This window comes from Erythrolamprus reginae, chromosome 7 (assembly GCF_031021105.1).
Source record: "Erythrolamprus reginae isolate rEryReg1 chromosome 7, rEryReg1.hap1, whole genome shotgun sequence".
NCBI classification, from domain to species: Eukaryota; Metazoa; Chordata; class Lepidosauria; order Squamata; family Dipsadidae; genus Erythrolamprus; species Erythrolamprus reginae.
Window position 1 is genome coordinate 78,781,407 of NC_091956.1, and position 18,395 is coordinate 78,799,801.

The following is an 18,395-nucleotide window of genomic DNA, read 5'->3' on the forward strand; positions in this document are numbered from 1 at the left end:
ATGGAGGTTTCTCCCCACCTTTTCTGGCTCTGTTTACTCCCAGGAGATTCCTAGAGAGGCCCCACGGAGGCTTCTCCCTGCCTTTTCTGGTTACAGTTTTGGAGGCTCAGGTTTGTAAGTGGAAAATGGTTCTTGAGAAGAGGCAAAAAAATCTTGAACACCCGGTTCTTATCTAGAAAAGTTCGTAAGTAGAGGCGTTCGTAGGTAGAGGTACCACTGTATTTATTAATTACCCTCTATATTTCTCATCCCAAGTATTCTAAAGGCTAAAGAATCGTCTGCATTGTCATTCTCATCTGTAATTCAAATTAAGTTTGTTAATTCCTTCGTTTCTGCACTTTCACACTCCTTGAACATCATTTCCTTGTATTATGCTGATAACTATAACTGCAAACAAAATAACGATGTATTAAATTTCCAGCATTTAATTTATGATTTATACACTTAATGAGGCAACGTGCCATAGTACTGAACTGTTTTCAAGCATGACAGTGCAGATATGTCTCTGCATAATTGACACACTTCCCTAATGTCAGTGGAAGATAATATATTTCCTAATTCTTTATCCATTCAGTTCCAACTAAATTTCCAAGTTTTCAGTGATGGATCACATCTGCAGGGGAGGGGGATTGAATATACCTTGTAGAATCAGTACTGGCAATGTTTCAAATATGCAGCGGCATTCTGCAATATTCTTTGGCAGCTGATAAATGTCTCACGGTGGGCAGATTCCACATTGCCAAATAAATGTCATCATAAAATAAGACGAAAGATGCTACAGATGCACCTTATCGTGCCGCAGAAGAATAAGAGCAAATATCTGATTATCACTGCTGTCTTCATGATACACTCACTGACTCTAATCTGATTTTACATGGGAAAGAAAAATTAAGACCAATGGAAAGTGTCATTTATAAGAGATAAAATGCCGATGAATAGAAAGTAGGCGATCCTCTTCTGCCTATTGTTTCACATTGTAAAAACTTCCTAATCAGCATACAAAGTAGATAAATCCCGCATTGAGGCAATACTACATTTCCCATAAACAGATATTATTAAGAAGTAAGAGTTGATAAGGAAATGAGTTTGTTCAGGGAAGAAGAGCCGCTGATAATATGTTTCTTTCTTTCTTTATCTTATTTATTTATTGGATTTGTATGCCGCCCCTCTCCGTAGACTCGGGGAGGCTAACAACAGTAATAAAAAACAGCATGTAAATCCAATACTAAAACAACTAAAAACCCTTATTGTAAAACCAACATCCATATACACAAACACACCATACATGAATTGTAAAGGCCTAGGGGGAAAGAATATCTCAGTTCCCCCATGCCTGACGGCAGAGGTGGGTTTTAAGGAGCTTACGAAAGGCGAGGAGGGTGGGGGCAATTCTAATCTCCGGGGGGAGTTGGTTCCAGAGAGCCGGGGCCGCCACAGAGAAGGCTCCTCCCCTGGGCCCCGCCAAACGACATTGTTTTGTTGACGGAACCTGGAGAAGGCCAACTCTGTGGGACCTAACTGGTCGCTGGGATTCGTGCGGCAGAAGGTGGTCTCATAGATACCCTGGTCCGGTGCCATGAATTGTGACCAGAAACTGATCGGCAACCAATGCAGACTGCGGAGTGTTGGTCTTACATGGGCATTTTTGGTAAAGCCCATGATTGCTCTCGCAGCTGCATTTTGTACGATCTGAAGTTTCTGAACACTCTTCAAAGGTAGCCCCATGTAGAGCATTACAGTAATCAAACCTCGAGGTGATGAGGGCATGAGTGACTGTGAGCAGTGACTCCCGGTCCAAGTAGGGCCGCAACTGGTGCACCTAGAGAGTTCCACATATAAATACATAATTTTATATTCCTTAATTACTGACTAATTCATCATTCAAAAATCCCTGACTGAATTTTTATTTTTTATTTTTTTTAAATCTACTGTCATATATTTCACCAAAAACATGGTCAGCATGCCCAAGTATATTGATTATTCCGTGCAGATTGTCAGGTTAGAAATGTAGGAAGAATAGCTACTTTTTTTAGTCCAATCAATTAGAGGAAATAACGTTAGACTGATTATCATGACTGAATTTCAATTTCAATTCAATTTTATTACAGTCATAGACCAGATACCAAAACCAACAAAAACACTTAGCAAATATACAACCAAAAGTTGCAAAATAAAATAGTAAATAACAGATAAAATCCATGATAAAATCCAGTCTGTCAATTACACATTATCAGGACTGAATAAATTTTCAAGGTGGTGTTCCAACAAAGGTTTCAGAAAAACACACTCAGAAGCTGCTTTTACGAAATATGAAATAGGGTATCTTCTACGCTTCTTGGAGTGAAATAGCACTAGCACTAGCACTTAAACTTATATACCGCTTCACAGTGCTTTTACAACCCTCTCTAAGTGGTTTACAGAATCAGCATATTGCCCCCAATAATCTGGGTCATCATTTTACTGACCTTGGAAGGATGGAAGGCTGAGTCAACCTTCAGCCTGGAGAGATTTGAACTACCAAATTGCAGGCAGCTGGCAGAAGTAGCCTACAGTACTGCATTCTAACCACTGCGCCACTGTGGATCAGAAATGAAATATATTTCCTTCATTCTCCAATGACTTTCTTCAACAGGCCTAGACTTTCTTTCTTTCTTTCTTTCTTTCTTTATTTATTTATTTATTTTATTTATTTTATTTATTTTATTTATTTTATTTATTTTATTTATTTTATTTATTTTATTTATTTTATTTATTTTATTTATTTTATTTATTTTATTTATTTTATTTATTTTATTTATTTTATTTATTTTATTTATTTTATTTATTTATTTATTTATTTATTTTGTCCAATACATAATACACATTGAAGAGAATAGATATGTAATAATATAAATAAAGAAAAGGATAGAAGAAAAGATATAAAAGTATAGGTGAACATATTTGAAAGGAAGAAAAGATAAATGAGATAAGGAGAGACAATTGGACAGGGGACGGAAGGCACACTGGTGCACTTATGCACGCCCCTTACTGACCTCTTCGGAACCTGGAGAAGTCAATTGTGGATAGTTTAAGGGAAAAATATTGGGGGTTAGGGGTTGACACTACTGAGTCAGGTAATGAATTCCACGCTTCGACAACTCGGTTGCTGAAGTCATATTTTTTACAGTCAAGTTTGGAGCGGTTAATATTAAGTTTGAATCTGTTGCGTGCTCTTGTGTTGTTGCGGTTGAAGCTGAAGTAGTCATTGACAGGTAGAACGTTGCAGCATATGATCTTGTGGACTTAGAAGAGACTTCTGGAAACCGCTCTAGTCTTGGCACAAAAGGTTTCTGAAAGAAAATAAATGATATTGAGGAAACTATAATTCAGGAGTCTTCATTTGAGAATTTGAGGCAGGCACCTTCTTTTTTTCCCCTGGAGAGAAATATTCATGTTGGCTCCATGGCACCCAGAGTTCTTGTCAAGACAAAAATTATCTCCCTATTAATTATTGCATCCCTCTGGCTTGACAAAATGTATCGGAGTTGGAAAGACATTTTTAAGTACTCCATTATGCCAACGTTACAGTATATTTTTTTAATACCAGTGCAGCGTTGACATTTTGCATGGTATGCTTGTGTGTGTGTCTGTTATCATATGGGGTTTCTTTTCTTAAATCGTTAAATTTTAATTAATTGGATTGTTGTGACTGTTTTTACATGTTGTGAGCCGCCCCGAGTCTTCGGAGAGGGGCGGCATACAAGTCCAACAAATAAATAATAAATAAATAAATAAATTTTAATTATCTGAAACAGCCACTCTCAAAGGCCAGCCCTGGTGGATAGAGAGAGAATCCAACAGGAGACTTCCCTCTTTAAACATGGAAACATCTGCTTGAGATGAAAATATTAGCAAGGTAACATCCTTGGGTTTCTCTCTCGTTTGTTTATTAATGTCAGTTGCCCATTACCAGAAAACAGATGTTAAGGAGCTTATAGAACTTACAAATCAATGCAGTACAAAATAATTTTAAGAAAGCAGAATCTAAAATGCAATTAAGCACTGAAATTAATGAGTTACAATTAACTTATTGATTATGTGCAGCAAATTGGTGTCAAGGTCACAGATCTCCAGGATTTGAACCTGGTTCTTTGGATTTTCAGTTTCAATTGCCCTGAAATTGAATCCATCGACTTTGCTACTCCTCTTCCTTTCTACCTTTCCCATAATTATAGATTTCTCTAGAGAGTGGTTACATAATATGTACAATTTGTTTGGTGTGTTATAATTAATCCTCAAAGGCTTCTGGGAAAGCCAAGTTTTCAATGGCTAATCAAAAGCGATGATAGTAGGAACTTCACAGAGCAAGCTCTCTCCAAAGTTAAGGCAAGGGGGATGTTTTCCCAGGTTCGCCTGGTGCACCAGTTGCGGCCCTATCTGGACCGGGACTCACTACTCACAGTCACTCATGCCCTCATCACCTCGAGATTCGACTACTGTAACGCTCTCTACATGGGGCTACCTTTGAAAAGTGTTCGGAAACTTCAGATCGTGCAGAATGCAGCTGCGAGAGCAATCATGGGCTTTCCCAAATATGCCCATGTCACACCAACACTCCGCAGTCTGCATTGGTTGCCGATCAATTTCCGGGCTGTGTGTGTCTCTCTCTCTCTGTGTAAGCTTTTTATTAGTATTAATGCATCAGTGTCATTTCTAGTTCAGGTGTACATGTTCTGTTGCTTCGTTGTTCTGGTTTTTAACCTCCCCAAATGTTTTTGTAACTTATTCAGCCTATTGTGTAGTTCTGATCTCTGCACCAATTTTATTGAAGCTATAAAAAGTCAAAAGCTGGTGCAAAGGTCAAAGAAGTATTTTCCTTTTCCAAGATGATTGGACGGGGGAATGAAACCTTTGCTCTAATTTGACAACTTTCTTGAAGAAGGAACTGCTTTCATACCGCAATAACTCTCTTACTATTTGCTTGTATCTTTGGCCGGCGACTGGACTAAATTAGAATTCCCTTTTGCAGATTTGTCTTCTTTAGAAGGGATAAAATCCCAGCGGCCGATAAGGTCCCACAGAGTTGGCCTTCTCCGGGTCCCGTCGACCAAACAATGTCGTTTGGCGGGCCCCAGGGGAAGAGCCTTCTCTGTGGCGGCCCCGGCCCTCTGGAACCAACTCCCCCCAGAGATTAGAATGGCCCCCACCCTCCTTGTCTTTCGCAAATTACTTAAGACCCACCTTTGTCGCCAGGCATGGGGGAGTTAAGTTATCCTTTCCCCCTAGGCTATTACAAGTTATGCATGGTATGTTTGTGTATATGTTTGGTGTTTTATAATAAGGGTTTTTTAGTTGTTTTTATTTCTACAGAGGAATCATTGAGTCTGTCATCTGCACCTCTATAACTGTCTGGTTTGGTGCTGCAACCCAACAGGACCGACACAGACTTCAGAGGAGAATCAGAATTGCAGAAAAAACAATTGCTGCCAATCTGCCTTCCATTGAGGACCTGTATACTGCACGAGTCAAAAAGAGGGCGGGTAAAATATTTACTGACCCCTCGCATCCTGGACACAAATTGTTTCAACTCCTACCCTCAGAACGTCGCTACAGAGCACTGCACACCAAGACAACTAGACACAAGAACAGTTTTTTCCCGAACGCCATCACTCTACTAAACAAATAATTCCCTCAAAACTGTCAGACTTTCTACTAAATCTGCACTTCGATTCTACTAGTTTTTCTCATTATTCCTATCACCCATTTCCTCCCATGTTGACTGTATGACTGTAACTTGTTGCTTATATCCTAAGATTTTTATTAATATTGCTTCTTCATGGCTTATTTGACCCCTATGACAATCATTAAGTGTTGTACCCCATGATTCTTGACAAATGTATATTTTATTTTATGTACGCTGAGAGCATATGCACCAAGACAAATTCCTTGTGTGTCCAATCACACTTGGCCAATAAAAATTCTATTCTATTCTATTCTATTAATTGGATTGTTCATGTTGTTTTACCACTGTTGTTAGCCGCCCCGAGTCTGCGGAGAGGGGCGGCATACAAATCCAATTAATAATAATAATAATAATAATAATAATAATAATAATAATAAGAAGAAGAAGTAGTAGTAGTAGTAGTAGTAGTTCTGCAGAGGATTGTTTATGTGCCTAGCTTGCAGCCTGCCCAACATCCTCATTTCCCCCCAGATTCTTTTGCCTAGTAGCAAACCATTATACCAATGCTTATTTTTCTCTTTGTTATCTCTTCCATTCATGAAGCACATTTGTGTATCTATGGGAGATTCCATGCATGAAAGAATAAGCATTGTTGCTGGAAAGTTTAAAAAAAAACCTTCACAAATTACAATGTTTAATTATTCATCATTCATCCATTTTCTATTCATTTATTTTAATCTTTTTTTGGTTTAATGATCCCTTTTGCAAATGGGCCTTTCCGAACATATGGTCATTGACACAATAGAAGTGTGTGTTTGAGGAATAGAAGTTGTGTGAGGGAGCTGCAGGCAATACAGCAGACAAACAATGAAAAATGTGCATTATGCACTGTTGTGGTTAGCTCTGGCCCAGCTCCTGCCCCAAGGACTATGGATGTGGGGGAGACATCCACATGCTGCAGGCCTGTTTTGCCCCCTGTGGAATCTGCTGGTGAAGGCTCCTCTGACCAAGAAGACATGAGTGACAGGGAGGAGGAGAGTGTGGCAGACAGCTCAGAAGGAGATAAATTATCTAGCTCCTCCTTGGATTCGGAACAAGAGTTAATGATAGAGCCACGCATGCGGAGAGCAATGCATAGGCAACAACAACTGAGAAATTATTATCAAATAAAATGAGGCCACCTGTGGTTGGGTGGGGCTGTGGTCATTAGTGAGGCTGCTATAAATAGCAGATGAAAAAATTTATAAGAAAACAGTACTCTAAAGCAGTGTTTTTCAACCAGTGTGCCGTGGCACACTAGTGTGCCGCGAGACATGGTCAGGTGTGCCGCGAAGAAGGAAGCTCAGGTTCTGATCTCGCAAATTTTTGCTGAGAGAGTGAGAGTGAGAAAGAGAGAGGGAAAGAAAGGGAGAAAGAGAGAGAAAGAAAGCAAGAGAGAGAGAAAGAGAGTGAGAGAGAGAGAGAAAGCAAGAGAGAGAAAGAAAAGAGAGAAAGAGAGAGAAAGCAATAGAGAAAGAAAGCAAGAGAGAGAAAAGGAGAGGAAGGGAGAGAGAGAGAGAGAGAGAGAAGTGAGCAAAAAGGGGAGGAAAAAAGAGAAATGAGAAAATGATTGAGACAGAGAATGAGAGGAAAGAGAGAGAAACAAAAGAGAGAGAGAAGTGACTCTTGATTTAAAGCATATGATAAAAAGCACCCAAAGAATAAGAGAGAAAAAACCCCCAGCCCTCACCAGTTTTTGGAAATGTTTCAAGAGTGTGTATACACACACACACACACACACAAGGGTGGGGAGGAGACAGGGGTGGAAAAAGAGAGGAGAGTGTCTTAGGGTGTCATTTTGTGTCATTTTGGTTGGTGGTGTGCCCCAGGATTTTGTAAATGTAAAAAATGTGCCGCGGCTCAAAAAAGGTTGAAAATCACTGCTCTAAAGACCACCTAGAGCTAGTGGTTCTCAACCTTTCTAATGCCATGACCGCTTAATACAGTTCCTCGTGTTGTGGTGACCCCCAACCATAAGTCTAGCGCCAATTCTCCCAACAGAGCTTTAAGCTGATTGGCAGGAAGGTCAGAGCCCCCCCCCCCACTGCAATTGTTCAGATTGTCAAGTGTGGTGGGAGCAAATGGCTGACTCTTCAGTGGTGCAAAGCAATCTGGATCCCTGTCAGAGAAAAAACATTTACAAAACTAGAGTTAGAGAAACTTTTTATCCTTTATCAGTTCTCATAAAGTTTATGTAGGGCAAATTGTGAGTAAGTAGAGTATAAATATTATTTACATATATTCACTAGTAGTAAGTAAACAGTCAAGCAACCACGCTAACTCCCTGATCTCAGTCTGCTAGTTTTGTCTGTGTGACTATACTATACACTATTGCTGTGCACTAAAAGTTGATCTATGTATTATGTATGTAAGTAATACTTATGGTATTATATAGAACTGTGTGTTCTGCAGAAGGGAAATATTGTAAAATTATATATGTATATAGAACTGTGTGCTCTGAAGGGGAATATTATTGGTTAGCTGCTGTATATATAGAACTGCATATTTTGATATCTGGTTTGTATATGATTGCTTGACTGTTTACTTACTACTAGTGAATATATGTAAATAATATTTATACTCTACTTATATTAGTCTGGGTTTTGGGTCAGAGGGACACCCCCACTGCCACACATACTCTGTTTTAAGGTTAGGATTCAAGCATTGGTTATAAGCCCAGTGTGGGATGCTAACAGGATAATGAAATTTCTGCAAACAAACAAGATCAGAAAACACCAAAAATTCCATAGTTCAGCTCTAATAATTATAATAATAATTTATTAGATTTGTATGCCGCCCCTCTCCGAAGACTTGGGGCGGCTCCCAACAATAATAAAAACATTATTTCCTTTATTGGAATTTCCCATCTGTCTGAATATTCCCAAGGGATATCATCTGTGGTGCCAAATGTTAAGCTGTTATTTTATTTATTCACTTTATACCAATGGCTATTTGATTCAGTTATCCTGTAAAGCACAACAGCTATCTACCCATATGTCAGACTTAATCATTCAAGACCATAAGTAAAGTGCAGAAGGCTCAAATCCATATCAAAATATTCTCTGTTATCTGAGCAAAGCAAAGGGGGAAATGTCAACATAAATTAATTGCTTTTATACCATTCTGTTTTGTTTTTCCAAATTATTATCTACATAAATTTAATATTCCAGCTATAATAACCTACAGTAGTGTCAAGTGTCGATAATATTAAAAGACACTTACAGACTACAGAGTTGTGAAAAATAGGAAAATCCTTTTTCTCCCCATCTGCTTGCTTCCAGGTTGTAAAAATGATGATTGTCGTTGTATCGACTTTTGCCATCTGTTGGTTGCCATATCACATTTATTTCATACTTACCGGAATCTATGAAAATTGGAATCGGTGGAAATATATTCAGCAGATCTACCTAGCAACGTTCTGGCTCGCTATGAGTTCTACTATGTATAATCCCATCATCTACTGCTGCCTCAATAAAAGGTAAGATTGTAATTTGAGAATAATCTATCTCGATATTTATTCATTCATTCATTCATTCATTCATTTATTTATTTATTTATTTTGTCCAATACACAATGAGAGTTTTAGTGGGTATATATATATATATATACACATAGTAAAATACATGATGAAGGTTATAGAGGAGATACTCATAGTAAAATATATCTATGAAAGAATAGAAAAGAAGATATATTAATAGAACATATCAATGAAAGAGTAGAAGAAGAGATATAGGAATAGAAGAAAGGTACAGGAGATATAGGAGAGCAATAGGACAGGGGACGGAAGGCACTCTAGTGCACTTGTACTCGCCCCTTACTGACCTCTTAGGAATCTGGATAGGTCAACCGTAGATAATCCAAGGGTAAAGTGTTGGGGGTTTGGGGATGACACTATGGAGTCCGGTAATGAGTTCCACTCTTCAACAACTCGGTTACTGAAGTCATATCTTTTACAGTCAAGTTTGGAGCGGTTAATATTAAGTTTAAATCTGTTGTGTGTTCTTGTGTTGTTGTGGTTGAAGCTGACAGGCAGGATGTTGCAGCATATGATCTTGTGGGCAATACTTATATCTTGTTTAAGGTGTCTTAGTTCTAGGCTTTCTAGGCCCAGGATTGAAAGTCTAGTCTCGTACGAGTGGAGGAGTGAAGGGCTCTTCTAGTGAAGTATCTTTGTACGTTTTCAAGGGTGTTGATGTCCGAGATGTGGTATGGGTTCCAGACAGGTGAGCTGTATTCAAGGACGGGTCTGGCAAAAGTTTTGTAGGCTCTTGTGAGTAGTGTGAGATTGCCGGAGCAGAAGCTACATAGGATCAGGTTAACAACTCTAGAAGCCTTTTTGGCGATATTGTTGCAGTGGGCTTTAGCACTTAGGTCATTCGATATTAGTATTCCAAGGTCTTTTACTGAGTGCGGGTTGGCTGTGAGAATTTGTTTATTCAGTTTATATATGAGGTTAGGATTCTTTTTGCCGATGTGGAGGGTAGAGCATTTGTTGGTTGATTTTTGAACCAACAGGTGCTAGACCAATCTGAGACAAAGTCGAGGTCTTTTTGGAGAGTAAATGTGTTGTCCGTGGTGTTAAAATTTTTTGCATCGTCTGCAAAAAGAACACAATTGCTTGTGATATGATCGCAGAGGTCGTTGATGTAGAGAATGAAAAGAGTAGGACCTAGTACGCTGCCCTGGGAAACACCATTCTAATGCTGCAACCCCTTAATACAATTCATCATGTTGTTGTGGTGACCCCCAATCATAAGTCTAGTGCCAATTTTCCCAACAGAGCTTTAAGTTGATAGGCAAGTAGGTCAGAGGGACAGCCTCACTGTAAATGCCTGATTGGTCAGATTGTACAAATAGGTTCCAAGACATCAGAATAGAAGCTTCATTTCCTAACACCATAGAAAATGTGTCTTTTCCCATGGTCTTAGGCAACCCCTATGAAACGGTTGTTTGCCCCCAAAGGAGTCCCGACCCCCAGGTTGAGAACCACGGATGTAGGGAAATCCAAAACCTTGTGGGGCTTTTTAAAAAAGTAAAATCAGGCCTTCCAATTTCTCACAACAAAAAAGTAAGATCCTGTAAAGTTGGGAAGACTGGTTTGACTTTTCTGTAATAATAATGTTGAAATAATGTTTTAACCAAAATTGAATTTCATGAATGAACTTTGAACCAATAGTAAAACATATAGAAGATTTATTTAGTAGCGCAGGCACGGTATATCAGAATCAATTCCAAAAAATATGGCAGTAACAAGGCATTATCTCTATCTTGTACAAAGTCAACGTTAGCTGGTTATTTGTAAAAATGCTACTTGAATCTATAGCTCTCTGAACACTTACATGAAATAGCAAATGCTTACAGCATATTTTAAAAATTGCATTAAATTTATGTGTCGTATAAATAAAATATAAATCAAAAATAATTCACATGTTCAAGAGATATGAAACCTGTCATCAATTTTGTGAGTCAGATGTCATCACCTCGAGGTTCGACTACTGCAATGCTCTCTACATGGGGCTACCTTTGAAAAGTGTTCGGAAACTTCAGATCGTGCAGAATGCAGCTGCGAGAGCAATCATGGGCTTTCCCAAATATGCCCATGTTACACCAACACTCCGCAGTCTGCATTGGTTGCCGATCAGTTTCCGGTGACAATTCAAAGTGTTGGTTATGACCTATAAAGCCCTTCATGGCATCGGACCAGAATATCTCCAGGACTGCCTTCTGCCGCACGAATCCCAGCGACCGGTTAGGTCCCACAGAGTTGGTCTTCTCCAGGTCCCGTCGACTAAACAATGTCATTTAGCGGGACCCAGGAGAAGAGCCTTCTCTGTGGCGGCCCCGACCCTCTGGAACCAGCTCCCCCCCCAGATATCAGAGTTGCCCCCACCCTCCTTGCCTTTCTCAAGCTCCTTAAAACCCACCTCTGTCGTCAGGCATGGGGGAATTGAAATTTTTCCTTTCCCACTAGGCTTATAGAATTTATACATGGTATGCTTGTTTGTATGATTGGTTTCTTAAATTGGGTTTTTTTAGATTATTTTTAATATTAGATTTGTTTACATTGTCTTCTTTATTGTTGTTAGTTGCCCCGAGTCTTCGGAGAGGGGCGGCATACAAATCTAATAAATAAATAAAATAAATAAGATGCTGTCTGAAACATCTAATATTACATAATAACCCTATCTGAGAGCCAGCAAAATTCAAACATTCACATGGGAATAGGCTACTTGTCAGTGCAATATAAGCAAATTGATAACACAAACAAAAATCAGAACCTAATTCCATTTTGATAGACATTTCAAAGAGGACATTAATTCCTGCCATATATATGCAAATATTTTTAGATGATAGCAGAAACACAACAAGCACAGCCTTTCATCATCTTGTTCGAACACCTGCCTATTGCAATTTTATTTAACACCCACATAATCCCACCAGGATTTGCATCTGGCAAAGAAATTCTGCTTTGTTGTTCTTTCTGTCTTCCAATTCGAACTGAAAATGTATTGAAACATTTATTATTTATCCCCCCAAAAATCACGATGAATTTATATTGCAAGCAATTTATCTAAAGAGAGATTCATTTCCTTGCGTGGTTTTTTTTTTAATATTCAGTGGTGTTATTTGTAATATTGCTTTGCACATTCAAGCTACAATTAGGGATGAATTGAATCAACTGAGCTGTAGCTTAGCGGTAATTGAAATGGATGAATCAGTGTTTATTCTGTTCAGGTCTAAGTCCATTCCATAAACATTCTTATGATTTTCATTTCACAAGCTTCAAACACTTGATATTTGCTTTCAGACTATATACATGAAGTTTTGTTTATTTATTTTACTGAACTTGTTATAATCTACTCTCAGTCTGCCTATATTTTAAACATTTTCCTTTAAAAATATTTTTGTCAACATTACATTTTCTATACATTCCTTCTCCACTTTTATAATTACCACTGCAAGATTTGACAACACATTCAGTTTGAACTGCCTTCTCATCCACTTATGTATGTATGTATGTATGTGGTCGGGCGGTAGGAAAAGCAAGTAGGATGCTTGGCTGCATAGCTAGAGGTATAACAAGCAGGAAGAGGGAGATTGTGATCCCCTTATATAGAACGCTGGTGAGACCACATTTGGAATACTGTGTTCAGTTCTGGAGACCTCACTTACAAAAAGATATTGACAAAATTGAACGGGTCCAAAGACGGGCTACAAGAATGGTGGAAGGTCTTAAGCATAAAACGTATCAGGAAAGACTTAATGAACTCAATCTGTATAGTCTGGAGGACAGAAGGAAAAGGGGGGACATGATCGAAACATTTAAATATGTTAAAGGGTTAAATAAGGTTCAGGAGGGAAGTGTTTTTAATAGGAAAGTGAACGCAAGAACAAGGGGACACAATCTGAGGTTAGTTGGGGGAAAGATCAAAAGCAACATGAGAAAATATTATTTTAATGAAAGAGTAGTAGATCCTTGGAACAAACTTCCAGCAGACGTGGTTGGTAAATCCACAGTAACTGAATTTAAACATGCCTGGGATAAACATATATCCATTGTAAGATAAAATACAGGAAATAGTATAAGGGCAGACTAGATGGACCATGAGGTCTTTTTCTGCCGTCAGTCTTCTATGTTTCTATGTTTCTATGTTTCTATGTATGTATGAAAGTATTTATTTATTTATTTATTTTTCCTTACATAGTTATTTACTTATTCATTACATAGTTATTTACTTATTCATGTGTTTACTTATTTATTTATTTACTTATTTATTACATTGATATATCAGTCACCACTCACATGATACACATATTAGTTAGGAACTGCAAATTATGATCTTTAAAAACACACACACACAAATTGTAGCCAGAATTATCCAGTCTCTGAAATGATATTTCAAAGTAGATATTTAGGACCCGAATGGGCCCTGTTAGCATAAAAAGCAAGAGGGACACAATTCATCAGGGATGCTTGATAATATTTTGAAATAAATGATGGAATTTTTATATACAATGATGGCAATTCTACGAGTTATAAACACATTTTCGTCCATAGTATTACTTTTTTGGATGGAGCAATGGCCTTTGGGGATTCTGCACACATACAAAAGTGTAAGAAACAACATGTCTGCGCAATTCCAAGCAGTCTCATCCCTCCCCCCTCTTTTTTATTTTTCTATATGAAGGGAGTTTAATCTACAGAAAATACAGGTAGCCCTTGTTTAGTGACTGTCACATTTAGCAACTGTTTATAGTTACAATTGTGATTTAAAAAACAACAACTTGGCAACCAGTCCTTGTATTTACAAACTTGACAGGTATGTAAAGCAAAGAAATATTATCACTAGGACCACCTGTGAAGTACCATCTAAGAACAATACTATTCTTATATGACGTCTCATTCTTTCTTTCATTCATTCATTCACTCACTCACTCACTCACCCACCCACCCACCCACCCATCCATCCATCCATCCATCCATCCACTCACTCACTCACTCACCCATCCATCCATCCATCCATCCATCCATCCATTCATTCATTCATTCATTCATTCATTCATTCATTCATGTAATAAAATTTATATGCCGCCCTTCTCCTCATGGACTCAAGGCGACGAACAACAATAAAATGAATACAAAGTTAAAAACCCCACAATAAATACATTCATCCATCACTCATTCATCAATAAGCCGGAACAAGATGTTGGCATTCAACGACTCTCCCAGGCCTGCTGGCAAAGCTGTGTTTTTAGAGCCTTTCAGAAGACCAGGAGAAATGGGGCGGTGCAAATCTCTAGGGGAAGCTGGTTCCAGAGTGCCGGAGCCACCACAGAAAAGACCCTCCTTCCCATGGTCCCACCAGTTGGCATTGTTTGGCTGACGGGACCAAGAGGAGGTCAACTCTGTGGGATCTGATCAGTCACTGGGATGTGTGAGGGAGAAGACAGTCCCATAAGTAATCTGGTCCTAAGCCATGTAGGGTTTTATAGGTAATGACCAACACTTTGAATTGCACTCGGAGATAGATATACAGTGGTACCTCATGATACGAACCCCTCATTTTACGAACAACCCGAGATACGAACCCGGGGTTCAGAAATGTTTTGCCTCAACTTACAAACTTTTTCCTTCTTACGAACCCACCACTGCCGAGAAGCCCCGCCGCCCGGCTGTCACTTTTTGAAACAGCTGGGGGGCTTCTCAGTGTCCTCATGAACCCGAACGCCAAACCCGAACTTCCGGGTTCGGCGTTCGGGAGGCCGCTGAGAAGCCCCCCGGCTGATTCAAAAGAAGACAGCTGGGCGGCGGGGCTTCTTGGCGGCCTCCTGAACGCCAAACCCGGAAGTTCTGTAAAAGTTCGGGTTCGAGAGGCCACTGGGAAGCCCTGCCGCCTGGCTGTCACCTTTTGAAACAGCCGGGGGGCTTCTCAGCGGCCTCCTGAACCCGAACGCCAAACCCGAACTTCTGGGTTCGGCGTTCGGGAGGCCGCCGAGAAGCCCCCCGGCTGTTTCAAAAGACGACAGCCAAGCGGCGGGACTTCTCGGCGGCCTCCCGAACGCCAAACCCGGAAGTTCAGGTTTGGCGTTCGGGTTCAGGAGGACGCTGAGAAGCCCCCCGGCTGTTTCAAACGGTGACAGCTGGGCGGCGGCGTTTTTTTCGTTGCACGGATTAATTGATTTTACATTGTTTCCTATGGGAAACAATGTTTCGTCTTATGAACTTTTCATCTTACGAACCTCCCCCTGGAACCAATTAGGTTCGTAAGATGAGGTATTACTGTATAGTCTGTATATGTAAACCAGCTCTAAATTGACCAGTTGAAAGGGAGGAGAGGATGCTAAAACATCTAATCCATAACTTCTCAGATGATTGTTTCCGCTCTTCTGGTGACATTGTGCATTAAAGAAATTGTGAACCAGCCCCCGATAGCTGGGCTGCACAGTCTCACACGGTTGAAATTAGATGCAGCGATGCCGCTGGACTTGAATTCTGTTTTATTAGGTTTCTAGTAGTTTCAACAGATGGGAAGCCAGCCCTTATTTTCCAATCCTGCTATTAAGAAGTCTCTACACATCTGTTACAATTAGAAAGTTTCTTCTTGTGTTGAGCCAAGTTCATTACAGTTTTTACCCATTAGCTCTAATTCTGCCCTCTGGAGTCATCAAGAGCTTGTCGCTTCCATCTTCTGATGTTTAAAGGTCGCTATCATGTTCCTCTTTTAATTTTTTTTCTCCTCTAGGCTTAATATCTCTAAGCCATTCCTGGTAGAACCACAACTGACAATCGCTCTCATATTCGTTTCTTATGCTGGACATACAGTACTTCAGTTTGTACAGTCGTGAATGTGAATCCCAGAACTATATATATAATATATATATATTTGTTTTCGTAGATTTTCACGGGTACAGCTATGACGGTCTTGGTATATTCGGGTTTCTTCCTGTGTAGGATTTAGAAATTTCTGGTGACATTTCGATGAGGTCCCACTCATCATCTTCAGGCTGGTGCTTCTGTCCTTGTTCTAGGGTGTTCGCCCTAGAACAAGGACAGAAGCACCAGCCTGAAGATGATGAGTGGGACCTCATCGAAATGTCGCCAGAAATTTCTAAATCCTACACGGGAAGAAACTCAAATATACCAAGACTGTCATATATATATATATATGTATATATTTGTGTCGAAGGGATTGGGTACTGTAGCCTAGAGGTTAATTCTTTGCCTTACAAGGCAAAGGTTGCAGGTTCAAGTCCCAGTGAGGGTATGGCTAGCTGATGAGGCCAAAATAAGGCCGAAATAAATCTATCCTAGTCTCCCTTAATTTTCAAATTCAGCAAAAAAACATGTGACATATATATGTATGTATGTATGTATGTATGTATGTATGTACGTACGTATGTATGTATGTATGTATATGTTTTTTCTGTCGGATCACCCTGGTATATTGAAGGAATGTCACAGTTCCTTTTTGCCTGTAGGCCCAACCCAGGGCCATTTCAAGGCAGTTAATTTATTTCATAGCCAACAAACTATGTTCTGTACGTATCACATGTTTTTCCTGAATTTTTTTAAAATTAAGGGAGACTAGGATAGCGCTCTTTCGGCCTTGTTCAGGCTTCAACGGCTAGCCATACCCTTACTGGGATTTGATCCGGCAGCTTCTGCCTTGTAAGGCAGAGAATTAACCTCTAGGCCACCAGATCTGATCCCTTCAGCTTTGTACCAGGGAGGGCCTATATGTTTTTTTCTGTTGGATCCCTAGGCCCAACCCAGGGCCATTTCAAGTCAGTTAATTTATTCATAGCCTACAAACTATGTTCTGTATGTATCACATGTTTTTTGCTGATTTTTATATATATATACATTCATTCATTGGATTTATATACCGCCCCTCTCCGAGGACTCAGGGCAGCTCAACATATAAAAGAAGGGTAAAGTGTTGGGGGTTTGGGGATGACACTATGGAGTCCGGTAATGAGTTCCACGCTTCAACAACTCGGTTACTGAAGTCGTATTTTATACAGGCAAGTTTGGAGCGGTTAATATTAAGTTTAAATCTGTTGCATGCTCTTCTGTTGTTGTGGTTGAAGCTGAAGTAGTCGCCGACAGGCAGGGCATGTGCTATTTGCCCATGTTCTTTCAGCACTCGAGGGGAAAAGAGGTTCGCCGTCGCTGCCCTAGGTCAAACAACGGGATCAAGAGAAGGCTGACTCTGTGGGATCTCACCGGTTGCTAGGATTCATGCAGCATTAGATGAGATATGTCAAATATCAAATACATACCCCATGATATATGCGTGTCTTTTTCAGGTTCCGAGCTGGTTTCAAGAGAGCTTTTCAATGGTGTCCTTTCATTGAAGTCTCTACTTACGATGAACTGGAGCTTAAGACAACGAGATTCCATCCTACCAGGCAAAGCAGCTTGTACACAGTTACCAGGATGGAATCCAGCATGTCGGTGGTGTTTGAAACCGGTGATGGCGAAAGCAGCAAGTCTGTGCACAAGAAAGGAACACAAGAAGCCAACACAAACGGATGCTCGTGCAGGAGTTCGAAAGCTAGTTCCGCAGTGTCGAGTTATATCAATTCTCCGTATACATCAGCGGACGAGTATTCCTAAAGCCTTCCATGAGTTTACAATAGATGTGAGACCAAGTCACATAGCTAAGGAATAAGACAATGCTATTCTGCCTTAGGATCAAACATTTGGAAGGCAACCGTGCTTTCAATATGGAGCACTAACTGCATGTGTATATATATCTTGCCTATTATCATCAACCTTCTTTGATCCAACCTCTGTGTGTCTGTGTGTGTGTTTGTGTTGGAAAAGGCAAAGACAGAGTCTTGTTTACATTAACGTTGTGACTTAGTGCCATGGGATAAACTGGAACATCTATGTAAATTATGTAAAAACAGGTGTGATTAAGAACAATTTATATCTCACTGAAATGAGCAGCAAAAAAAAAAAGTGTGTCAGGTTTTCAATGTTACTTAAATATTTGCTCTAAATGTACAGCTTATGAAACAACATTACTGTATATGGGGTGGATCTGTTCTTTGGAATTAAGATAATTCTGATCTTTCTTTCTTTCTTTCCTTCCTTTCTTTCTTCCTTTCCTTTTTTCTTTCTTTCCCTCCTTCCTTCCCTCTTTCTTTCTTTCTTTCCTTCTTTCTTTCTTTCTTTCCTTCCTTT

At 39.6% G+C, this 18,395-nt stretch overlaps 1 protein-coding gene across 1 annotated transcript in view; it reads left to right on the forward strand.

The window, feature by feature from the left end:
- The window catches only part of TACR3 (tachykinin receptor 3), a 59,163-nt gene extending 41,011 nt beyond the window's left edge, over positions 1-18,152 (forward strand). The window contains exons 4-5 of the mRNA XM_070756680.1: positions 8,983-9,179; positions 17,513-18,152. Coding sequence (XP_070612781.1) covers positions 8,983-9,179; positions 17,513-17,822 — 507 coding nt within the window. The 3' untranslated portion in view covers positions 17,823-18,152. The remainder of the gene's footprint in view (positions 1-8,982; positions 9,180-17,512) is intronic.
- Positions 18,153-18,395: the final 243 nt, after the last annotated feature.